At 38.0% G+C, this 12500-nt stretch overlaps 1 protein-coding gene across 1 annotated transcript in view; it reads left to right on the top strand.

Annotated features, from left to right (window-relative positions):
- Nucleotides 1-4972: 4972 nt before the first annotated feature.
- The window catches only part of LOC138012562 (electrogenic aspartate/glutamate antiporter SLC25A13, mitochondrial-like), a 27820-nt gene continuing 20292 nt past the window's right edge, over nt 4973-12500 (top strand). Inside the window, exons 1-8 of the mRNA XM_068859367.1 lie at nt 4973-5154; nt 5238-5288; nt 8406-8548; nt 9610-9725; nt 10468-10607; nt 10981-11124; nt 11728-11866; nt 12439-12473. Of these exons, the coding sequence (XP_068715468.1) occupies nt 5077-5154; nt 5238-5288; nt 8406-8548; nt 9610-9725; nt 10468-10607; nt 10981-11124; nt 11728-11866; nt 12439-12473 (846 nt within the window). The 5' untranslated portion in view covers nt 4973-5076. The remainder of the gene's footprint in view (nt 5155-5237; nt 5289-8405; nt 8549-9609; nt 9726-10467; nt 10608-10980; nt 11125-11727; nt 11867-12438; nt 12474-12500) is intronic.

Genomic DNA, 12500 nt, shown 5'->3' on the forward strand with positions numbered 1-12500 from the left:
TTGTCAGTGATGACGAAAGAATGAAACCTTCTATTAGAAGCATGGGGTCTTCTTCTCAAGAAGTATTTTCCTCTGTACCTACAAACATAAACTGCGCAAAACTAAAAAGCGTACAAGAGTCCATCTGATACCTTATCACCAGCGTGCGTTATTTATATCCTGGTTGTGTCAGTATGGAAATTATAACGGTTATAGACCTTATTCCAAAATGGCCGTCATTTAAATATTCTTTTGTTTTTATTCAAATTAGCCATTGATGCCTCGTTCTTGAGCTGAAAATTCAAAAGAATATTTTGCCTTGAACGAGGCTTCAAGGTCTAATTTTAATGAAAACCAAAGAATATCTAAATGGCGGCCATTTTGGAATAAGGTGTATATCACGTTACGTTTAGCGTAACAGGAACTCAGCAATAAATGCGGACCTATTAAGTGTTATCTGGGTACGGGATATTTAGGTAAAAAAATTGTAGGGACTCGGAATGTTTGGGGTGAAAATTAATCGGAATCAGGATACTTAAAGAAGAGATTCCGGGAATAGACCATATTCATAAATGGCGGCTAAGTAAGGCTTTTTTTTATGCTAATCATCTTCACTAGCCTCGTTAGCACGAACAAATTCCAAAGAACTGTTTCTTTAAAGTGAGGCTAGTGAGAATGATTAGCACAAAGACACGAGAATATTTTCAAACTTTACTGCCGAACATCAAACCTGAAAAATTAAAGGTTCGTTGGTCAATATAGAAGGCGTAAAAGTGAAAACGATACTCGCAAATGCAATTATTCTCATCTGTCACAATATCTACCAATATCTCTCTCTAGAAAACGTGTTCGTGAAAAACTCTTCCTCTCCCCCTCCCCCTCCTCCTACCCCCCAGGTGCACACTGACGTCATCAGAAGTAACTGGCATAGGCCACTTCGGAAAATACCATAATACTCTGTTTGTTCCCCCAAATTTTGCATAAGCATTGTTTCCAGTTTCTCTCGGAACTTACAATGGTCCCAAGAGAAAACAAAAGTTATTCAAAATTTTGGGGGACAAACAAAGAGTATTATGGTATTTTCCGAAGTGGCCTATTATAGGGATACAAACCACAAGAATTAACGGGATACGGGATATCTAGGCCAAAAATTAATGCGATACAGAATACTAAGATCCCCCTAATGGGCCCTCAGCAATGGTCGATTTTAGGTACTGAACTTCGATAGAGTGTGACGCTTTTCGACGAGAAACCAACAAATATCTGATTGAGTGTTTTGACTGGATTTCTGAATTCATCACGGCGAGTATCGTACAGTGAGAAAGTTGCTTCAAATTTCGTGTTTATGCTCAGTCACAGTGTTTGCCGGGCGACTGAACTCTTCGTTTGATAACCTAACAAGGCACTGAACTTCGATTGGCGAACTCGTTGGTTCAAGTGGTGAACTCCAAGGTTCCTCAGTTGTTGAAAGCACACTCTATGCAAGTGCACACAAAAATAAGGCAAATAAATCCAAGAATTCAATCTCCGTTCACTATTTGACAAGTGAACACACTGGTTCGATTACTGAATAATTAATTATATTTCCATAAGATCGCAATAGTAGCAAGCATGATAAATACTGTAAGAAACAGACAACGTTTTTAAAAGACATGTTTCGGCATGCTTATGCCATCATCAGTTTAATGAGTTCCTAAGTGTGAACAGTTATAAAGGAAAAAAGAACACACAGAAAAGGATAAAGGAACACACGGAAAGCAATAAAAACTCGCACATTTTTAAGCATTTTAAGGGCCCACTGACGTATTTTTTGGGGTGCGTTGCTAAGGATGTAATGGTTAAGTAATTTGAGAGAATTTGGCATTATTTTGGTCAGTTTCCAACTTTGGTAAGCCAATTACCCTAAATATGACGTAATCATACCACGCCCATGGTCACGTGACCAATAAAAGAAAACTCTAAATTTGTCTCCGTGCTACACAATTTGGGTATTTAATCGATGGTTTAATAATTTGTATTCGTTTTTGCATCCAGTCAAGCATGGTTTTCTTTTTATTTTGAAAAGTGTTCTTTTTAAAGACATAAACGATACTGAAATACCAGGAGCCCATTACCCGGAGCTTCCATCTGTATTGTACCCTTGAGTCAACCCTGTCCCGTATCTTTCTATTTTTAGAACTGCTACATTTTGACGTATGTGACGTATGTGACTGAAAACGTACGTACCCATAACTTTTTCAAAAAAGATGATTTTAAAAAGTCAATGCTTAGCTATATTCTGTATTTGGGGATGAAACGTGCCATGTAAAAAAAAAAAAAAATTCAATTAAAGACCGCCGGAAATTTAGCGTTTTTCTCAAACCGAAAGTCAGTTCGTTTACGCATGTGCAGTTGATCTGAGAACGAGCGCGAGGAAGGGCGAGGAAAAACCTTCGATGGAAACAACAGTTTGTGCGGTGACTTTTGCTTGTGAGCTCGAGTGGGTTTTCTTGTCAGCTCATGATATGATGACGTCAGTCACCGGAAGTAACAATTCACATCCTTAGCAACTCGCGAAAAATCCGTCTGTGGGCCCTTAACACATCTCCGTTATGTAAGAAGAAATACTCCCCTTCGTATGTTAGTATTCTGGATTCTGCCAGAGCAACTCAATTGATTTAATTTAAAACTCAAAGAAGCTTTTTATGTAAATAAGATCAAACCGGAACTTAACAAACAATTGCAGCATTACAACACTTTTCTCACGCTTTAGTTTACACCTTGATGTTTGGTGTCACGCTGTAAATAGTACCCACTTTTGTATTACGTCATGTTGTAATAATTTTTTCATCTACCCGTACCTAGACTTTATAACCGTTCACACTTAGGAACTCATTAAACTGATGATGGCATAAGCATGCCGAAACATGTCTTTTAAAAAAGTTGTCTGTTTCTTACAGAATTAATTATATCTTGGTTTCTTCTCCAGATTTCCTCCCAGATCTTATCTTGCACGTGATTCCAAGGTGGAGCAAATGAATAGACCTTATTCACGATAGCCACCATGTTGGATTTGCCTTTATCATGCAAATTAGCTACACATTTTTGAGGGCAAACAACACAAGTTCGAGAGGTTATAACAAACATCTTAGCCACACATATGATTTGTTTCACGTTCATTGAATGTTTATCACCTAAGTAGTAAAATAGAATGATTACTCAAGTTACTTCGATGTTTTTTTAGTGAAAAATGAGCAGATAACGAAGTAGACAGTCAAAATGTCGGAGGCAATCAAAAGATAAAAAATTATTATAAAAGGTAATTAATTCTAAATTCTAAAATGTACTTTTAGCAATGTTAATTCAATATTTCGACGATCCGATTTTCCGCAATTTGCCTTTGTTCCATTGTTTGCCCCCCAGCATAACACATGGCTAATTTGCATGACAATTTAAAAACCAACACGGCGGTTATCGGGAATAAGGGCTATTCGCACAATTTTCTCGACACTCCCCGCGGGATGTGGGAAACTTAAAGAAATTGCAAATTGTAGCTACGATGAGTAATGAAAAAACTTAGAAACGGAATTCCACGAACGGAACCTTGACGCGGATGCCGCGTAATGAGAACACATGGTAATAGCCCATTTCCGAGTTGATGCATGCCTCAGTTTCAAAGCGAGTCCTGGTGCACAACCATTCAATTGGAAATGAGACAAGCTCATTTCCCTTTCAATAGTTGAGTACCAAGACTCACTTCAAAACCCGGAAATGGACCATTCGATCAGTAATTTTCCATTCCTAATCACAGTTCACGGGTATATGGAAAACTACGGTGATCTTCGCGCTATTTTCCCAGCGCCTACTATAGTGGACTATTTTAAAGAGATTTGCGATTCCGGCTTCCGATTCCGGTTTCCGGGTTAATCTTTCCGGCTTTTCCGCTCTAATGGATATTTTTTGTTCGCTTTTTTCCCGAAATTAATAGAAGTTTCCACTAATTGTTGTCATCCTCGTAATTTCTTGCAAAATCTTTAAATTCCCGTTTTTCTCTGAAACGTAGATTTGTCACTTCCCCACCCCGAACAGGACATTTTAGTTTGTGACTAGTCATCTTGCATGGAAGCCTGCACAGCGTCGACAGAAAATCGACTTTCATTATTAATTGCTGCTTACGAGCCCGAACGAGTAGAAGAGATCCAGGAAGAACACAACCTTTCAAACTGTCTCGGCATCTTTATTTTTAACAAGTGTAAATTAGCTATAGGTAATTCACTCTTGTGTTTAAGCATTACTATTTTTTGTTTTTCTCCGAAAAACCACTAAATTACATATTGAGAAGTAGGGAAAACCTGGAAGATCTTGGATATGTCATTAGTTCTATAAGCCCGAGAAGACGTTCAGACAAGCCCTACTTGGTCTCAGGAATATTACATTACATTGCAACGAAACGTTCTTGCAGAGGGTTGCAAAAATTCTTGGAACTGTTGTACTCAGAAAATGCGCTCAGACCCGACCCCTCTCCCACCTAATTAAAAAAAAATAATGGTCCATTCCTCGAGACCTGGAGCGCTTACCATTTGAATGGAAATTTCGGTAATTCCGGAGAGAATTCAAATGGAACGGTTCATCTCGGTGGAATGTTTTCGGAAAAAAAAAGGGGGATACCTTTCGAGGTATCCCCCTTTTTCTCGCTTTGACCGGAATGCCCGGACATTTCTGTACCATTTGTCCACAATTCCAAGTGCCAGAGAAAATAGACGGTTTCATTTGTTTTTCAACCAGAACATTTTCTTTTTCTAAGTACAGAACGTACAGTACCATTTGTCGAAACATTCTCACCGAAAATTTCATTCAAATGGTAAGCGCTCCTGTCAAAAAGGTGAAAGTGAAACTCTCCCTCTCATGTGTAGTTCACATGCTATATTTTATAAAAGGATATCCTTACCATATATGGCTATAGTAAACACATGGTGGCGGCAAAATTGTAACGGAGTCCTCCCTGGGGGTAACATCATAAGCCTCCTATCTCTCTCGGGTACCCGTCTCTATATTTGGAAAAACCGGGCTTATTTTACTGGTTTCTGGAGTATATTTCTGAGATTGTATTGCCGTAGGATGGAACAGGCCTCGCAGAGAAAACCTTGGCTTTGGTTTGCTGTTCGTAAATCGCATTGCGACTCTCCTCTTGGACAAGTAAGCCGTTGTATCCCTTCATATGGTCTTCATGTGAATCGAACACCGGTTTCAATCCTCCACATTCAATGCTTTCTTTGCAGTTTTCTTTAAAGCAGGCAGACCCAATTCAACTGACAAATATTTTTAACAAGGTGAGTCATGGTGCAAGGTCATTAATTTACCATTCTTAAGACCATTAGACGCCTGTGTGTTTTTAAATTATTGAAACCAAATGCAAGGGATTGTGCATTTAGCGACCTAAAATATCAACATCATTTCAGACCTATTATATATGTTGCTCGTGCAGAATATAGAGTCTATATTCCCACCAAGTGGAATAAATATTGAATAATCGATGGAAACGACAGCAATTCTTTTATCTAAAAGTCCACTCGCACAGCTTGATCGAAACTTTCACTTTGAAGTCAGCAATTACGTACAAATTACAGGACTCCGTCGAATAGATCAGGAAGCATGATCTGTTTACAAATTAAATTGGAGTGTTCACCTTTGTGTGTCACTGAAAATGTTTGTTGTTCCACTCGTAAAATAGCTTGGTTTGCGATCGTATGATGTCAAAACATTTTCACATATTATTGGGAGGATAAAGCAACCCATGAAGACACGCAAAGACTTCATGAGTAAACAGTTTAATAAGCTTTCATTTATGAGGGGAAGTTCGTTTTGAATCATGTTTTCTTGGAAAATACGGAACAAGATACAGTTGCTGCTATTAATCAGTCGATCAAGAGCGACGCAAATTTTAAGTTTGCATTTAGCTACTAGTTTATGGAAATGTTATATATATGGAATTTTTTCCAAGTCTCGATTGTTCTGCAACCCTTAATTTCGTGGAAAGATGACCTTGATCTTGCAGCAAGTCTTCTTGGAAAGGAAGCTTAAATTTTATTAGATTGTATTCAGGGGACAACTGCAGTGGTAAACAGTAATAATAATACCTATCAATAATAATATCACAATAATTCCTATCGTGATTGGTGCTCTTGGAAGCATATCAAAAGGTGCAAAGACCTGGTTTGGCAAGCTAGATGTACCTGACTTCCTTGGAAGTGTGCAATTATCGGACATTCTTGGAACTGCTCACCTGTTGCAGAAGGTGTTGTGTCTCTAAGCTACGGGGAGTTGCTGAGACACAATAAACATTACACAGTAGAATACCCGACAACTGGAGAGAGTCGAAGAATAATAAAAATGATAATCCCTTTATTTAAGTCTCAAGGTTATTTAGCTGAGCTCGAATGCTCTTATTCTACTAATTGGGAAGAGTATAAATCACTTGAAATCAGGACAAATCAAATCAAATGTTGGTTTTTGAGGAGAGCAGAGAGCCAGAGTACTTCCCTGGAGAAAACCTCTCAGAGCTTAGTAGAGAACCAACAAACTCAATCCACATAATTATGGCCTTGAATCAGGGAATCAATCCTGGGCCACATTGGTGGAAGGCGAGTGCTCTCACCACTGTGCCAGTCCTGCTCCAGCTGAACCAAGGAGAGATTTTGAAAACAAATCAGAAGAGTTGTGGTAACACCTTGTCGATGAATCCAACTGCAATCTGTCTTCTTTTTTTCCCAATTCCTGTGAGTGGGATGTGGGTACAGATGGTCTTGTCTTTTCTGTGGACTCTCGTGAATCTCTACTGACTATTTAAATTGAGACTGTACATGTACAACTGCAATTTAACCCACAGTGATAAGAGCATCCCATAAAGTGTTGTAAGGTGTATTTGTATGTTATATTTGGAAAATATATCACACCAGGGTTTTTGATAGTTTTTCACATATAGAGGTTATGTTGGTAAGGGTACCAGTCATGACCAACTGCCAGGTGTTGTATGATGACCAAAGGTGCAATTTCTAGAAGGGTTTAATGGCATGTCCTCCTACCTTTTATGTTATAACTGATGTAAAAAAATGTGAAATGTGAAATGTTGAGGCCGGCCATAAGCCTCAAATGTAGGCTATCAAGTATTTTTGTGATTTCACAACTATCAATTTTTGGCTTTCACTGACTCACCGCAAGCAACATGGCCGCAGCTAGACGGGCTTCCATGCAAATTGAGTTTGGCCATAATCCCCCCTAGGTTTCTTTAAAAGAAACTCCCCAGGCAAGAATGGAGTTCATTTTCTTTCTCCAGAAAAAAAAAATCATGATCTTCCAGTTGTTTACGCAGAATTAATAACAAAGTGGTCAAATTTGATGTGGCTACATGTACATCATTTGACAGGTTTTTTAGTGAAGTTAAGCAAAAGGCGGTAACAATGAGAATGTTGCCCAAAAATGTATTTTCATGTCATTCAAATACATACCATTTCACTATCATTCTGAATCACTTAGCATGGAAATGTGTGTATGTATCGTGATATCTTCTTTAATATTTCCTCAATAATTTGTGGTCATTTCACATCAATGTTGTGAAGTGAAGTACACATATTAGCCACTCCCTTCAGGGGTGGTTTCCTTTTTTGTTTTGGGGGACTTTGGCCAGACTGTTCGTTATGCAGTTAACAATTGCTGAGGGAAGTGAAAGATGCCCCCATATAGAACAAGACCGCAAATGGTTAGACTCTGGAACCCTGCATCCTGATCTTGTGCTAAAACCTTGCTATTTGTGTATAAGTGCACATCTTATTAATGGCACCCTTGCTTGGTTGCAAGACCCTTTTCTTTGCTTTTTCTGTCTGGTTGGTAAGATTGTTGTAGATAAACAGCTATGGTATATTATGTAGTGAATTAAAGGTAATTTAATAATTCATTAACAACAATAGACATTTGCTGCAGCAGCAGGATTCCTCAAGCTCAGGTTTTGAGGAACAGCTGTAGTTTTTAGGCTGAAGAGCAAGTATTTTTATCGAGACTGAGAGGACATCCCCTTCCCTTCATGTACGTTCCACTGTTTTTCAGTGAGGCACATTCGTTCAGGTCTTATATGTTGGAACTCATTAATGACTTGCCAAGCTGGCTGCATAAAGCATTTGACTGCCTTGTCCCTCTGTCCACTCCTTCACTTTTTATAAGTGTGACAGATACTTACAGGTTTTCTATATTATGTTGGAGCTCTGGGATTGTTTTCTAGGATTTGCCAGCCACCACAGAGCATTCTCCATCTAGGAGCTGGCTGCCAGTAGTAGCTCTTTTAGATCTGGCAGTCATCTGACTGCCGCTACCTAGGTTATCGCTATCATAAATGGCTTAATATCTAAAGATGCAACTAAATTATTATTTCTTGGCCTTATCATTGTTATTTGTAGTATGCATCAGTTGAAAAGGATGGAGAAAGATATATGACTCCTGAAAACCTCATCAGAGACTACCTTGGTATGCAAAAAGTTGAAGACTACAATAAAACGACGCTAACTCTACTGGCAGGATGTGTTGACCAAACAAAGGATGGGTATGTACGCTGTAGGATTTTCTTGTTGGAATTTTGTGTTCAAACTGTTAGGAACAACCAATAAAACGTCCTCTTTTTGAAGGAAACGTTTGGAAAAATTACATGGTTTTAGCTTAGGGTACAAGTGCAGCTGGTTATCGTTACTTGAGGAGTGTTGTTTGAGGGGACACTGTGATGCTAATTGTCTGTATTCCGAGATACGAGTGATGTCGAAATTGAAAAGAAGAGGGGCATTACTAAGCCACAAAACACCGAAACAGCCAAACGAAAGACTAAAACACCATGTATGACCCCACCATACACTGAATACTAACCGACAAAGGTTGGATTTGAGATTAAATATTACTAAAACGTTATTGCTCCTAATTCATTGACATTAAGATTAGGAATCAGATTAAGACTAAGATTAGGCGCAATAACTTGTTAGGGCTAAAATGATGCTTAATCTCAAATCCAACCTTTGTTGGTTAGTATTCAATGTATGGTGGGGTCATACATGGTGTTTTGGTGCTTCGTTTCGCCGTCTCGCTGTTTAGTAATGTCCGAAGAAGACGCTGATTGACATCTTCGTGCATCTAATTAGGGACATTTCTGGACATATCTGGAAGTTTGCTGGATACTGAAGTTCTCTTTCAGCTATCATTTCTTTAAAAGTATTTTGTTCCCTTAAGTTTTGGACGGATTGATTCTCCCTCAGTGAAATCCAAACAGATCAAATTCCTCTAGGTGATTTAAGAATATTTTGTTAACCCATTGACCCCTGAGAGTGAGACTTGAAACCTTTTACTTGTCTAACGCCAGACGATTTTACTTGTCAATGGGGAGCATCCTAGGGCATTTGAAGTGTGAATGGGTTAACACGTTAAGCCGTGAAAAGGGACTTACAAAATAACCATAATTATGGCATTTAGTTGAATGTGTTCATCTAGTTAACCTGATGCAAAACCACACTTAAACACTTGTATAGCAACTTTGAATGGAAAACAAGGAGGATGTTCCCCAAAATAGACATTTATTGTTTTCGAAAAACTATAAAAAAATGTCTCACTTTTCCTTGACAGGTTGATATCCTTCAGTGAATTTATGGCATTTGAAGCATTGCTCCGTGATCCTGGTGCTCAACACAAGATTGTTTTTCAGCTTTTTGATTTGGATGGCAAAGGATCTGTTACATTTGGTATAAACTACCGTTACTGTAGCAATATGTGCTTCTAAGCGTACATTAGAAACCTGCTCTGTAAAGTACATGTAGCAGAGATGCCAATATTAATCTTTATGTTCAACAACTATCGATCTACTTGATTGGATAGCAAACTAGAAAATTTGTATTAGCAACTTTATTCATTCAGTTCAATGGAACGGAAGGATACCAGAGGTTATCCCTATCAAGGGTATCCACCTGCAGCCGGATGTAATTGAGTGAGAGTGGATTTTGACGAGGGAGATAACCTGGAGTACCCAGAGAAAAACCTTTGGAGTCAGATTGAGATCTTCTGAAACTCAGTCCACATTATGACCTCGAGCCCAAGAGTTGAACCCGTGTCGCAGAGGTGGAAGGCACGGTTGATAAAGTACTGTAACCACTCTGCCGTTCTGACTCTCCAGTTTTATGTAATGGACCAGCATGTAATCCAGGGTATATCATGTAACAGCAAAACTTGCCTTTGATTGTTGTCTCCTGTAAGGTTCATATGAAGGTTGTTAACATTGGTTTATTTAACCTGTATTCACAACAAAAGTGCTCCCAATCAGTGAGTAAATCATCTGGCGTTAGCCAGAGTTAAATCCATAAGTCTGACTCACTCTTAGGAGTGATTGGGTTAAGGGCACAGGTTAATTTGTTATTTTCAATGATTGCCAATTCTTCAAAAGATTATTACAGTCAAGTATGCAAACAATAATTATTTGTTTTCTTTAAGATGAATTTGAAAACGTCATAAAGAAGACAACTTTCTTCAACAAAATAAAATTCAACTTTGACACTGAATTTGTGCATACGTACTTTGGGACTGATAAGAAGGAACATGTTCGCTTTGATGACTTTTCGCATCTACTTCAGGTTGGTGCAGTTTTTTAACCCTTTTACTCCCAAACCAGCCTGAACTGGTCTAACGCCATTGACTTCCAGGATTGAAGCAATGGAGAACAGATTTCTAGGCATTACATGTAGATGTGTTTAAATACAGTTGAGTTGAAAAGAACATGTACATACAGTAGTATTAACACATTCATTTCATAGAGGGTAAATGTGAGAATTAAAGGAGGTGTCAGCAACTGGAGGATTAGTAAATACAAAAAAGTAGTACGGTAAATGGGTTGGGTGGAAGAGTCTGTCTTGTGGAGCTTTTCATTTGGATGCAAGCCCTTTCATTAACCAGTACATTTTGAAAGTCCCTTAATTTGCTATTGTTGTTTTCTTCTTTTTGTTAAAGGATCTGGAAAAAGAGTACCAGCGTCAAGCGTACTTACAAAGCAAGATGCCAGATGGAGAGATAACAGCAGTCAAGTTTGCAGAAATAATGAAAATTTTAAGAGGCCACAAACTTTCGCCTTTTGTTAGAAATTACCTACTCACAGTAAGGAAAAAATGCTCTATGCCATCTCGAACTATCAATGTAATTTTGATAACAGCAGATTATAATGATGATATCAAGGCAACAACTTTCATATTATACTGTCTTGAATCTGATCAAGGCTTTACTACCCTTGGGTAATTGTGTAAATTGCTCAACATACCAATTCTTGAAGAATCTGAAAACAGATTCTCCAAGAATCTGTTGGCAACAGCACATTATTATTATTATTATTATCATTATCATTATCATTATCATTATCATTATCATTATCATTATCATTATCATTATCATTATCATTATCATTATTAACCGTTTTGTGATATCCAGAATAATAATATTATTATTAAGGTCCCAGCAAGTGTATTTTGTTTTGTGCTTACAGTAGTTGATTCCGTTTTGCCTCCGCTGCAATGATAGATGAGTTTAAAATCATCTGAAAATTTAGTGCATTGTATGTGGAGGGTTGCAAAGGTACCTGGCTAGGGAAAAGCCAGCAAATGCCAGGTTTTTTTAAAGCCAACAAACAGATTAATGTGGTGGTGAGAGCCCCTCCTCCTAATAAGTTATGTTTGTGTCACTAACTGTTAATCATTCATTACGTAGGCTGCAAGCGGAGAAGGTGGGCACCGTATCAGTTATGGCTATTACAGAGCTTTCAATACCATGTTGGATCACGTACAGGTTCTACACGATATGGCATGTATAGCTGCCAAAGGAAATCGATTCAAAGAGTTGAGAAAAGGTTAGTTCATCAACAAGAGATTGATCAATATCAGCAGGAGATGTTCGTTCGACATTGTCAATAGCTGTAGCTGGGAATATTGTATCTGATTTGTGAAATAAATGTGTCACTGATATTGTAGTTACATTTGTAGAAAATGGTTTGAATGTCCCCTTTAACATCTTTGTCCTATCTTAAACCCCATGCCTTCTTAGAGTGACCCTTACAGAATTTTATAATTCCACACCATTTCACACCATTGCAAACGAGCAATGAAATTAAATCCAGTTGTTCAAATGCTGGTCCAGATATCTTCATTGGGTGGATAAGTCACTATCCAACAGTTTTAATTTTTGCAAACTGAAGATTTAAATACTATATGTATTTGCTTGCATAACTGTGAATAATACATGTAAGTTATCATGCATACTCTAAGCACACAAGTAGAGGCTTGTAATAATAATTATTCTGATCCAATTCGTCCAGAATCAGTCTATTCCAATCTAGATACCCAAAGCTTGCAGCAATGTCTTTAAATTTGAATTTGAAATGGATGCAGTTTATTGGTATGTATTTTGTTTTGTTTTTTTCAGCGGATATATTGCATGAAGCCAAATCTGATTGTGAGGTATTTAGAATGAAAACTTGTTTTGGT

This window comes from Montipora foliosa, chromosome 8 (assembly GCF_036669935.1).
Source record: "Montipora foliosa isolate CH-2021 chromosome 8, ASM3666993v2, whole genome shotgun sequence".
NCBI lineage: Eukaryota > Metazoa > Cnidaria > Anthozoa > Scleractinia > Acroporidae > Montipora > Montipora foliosa.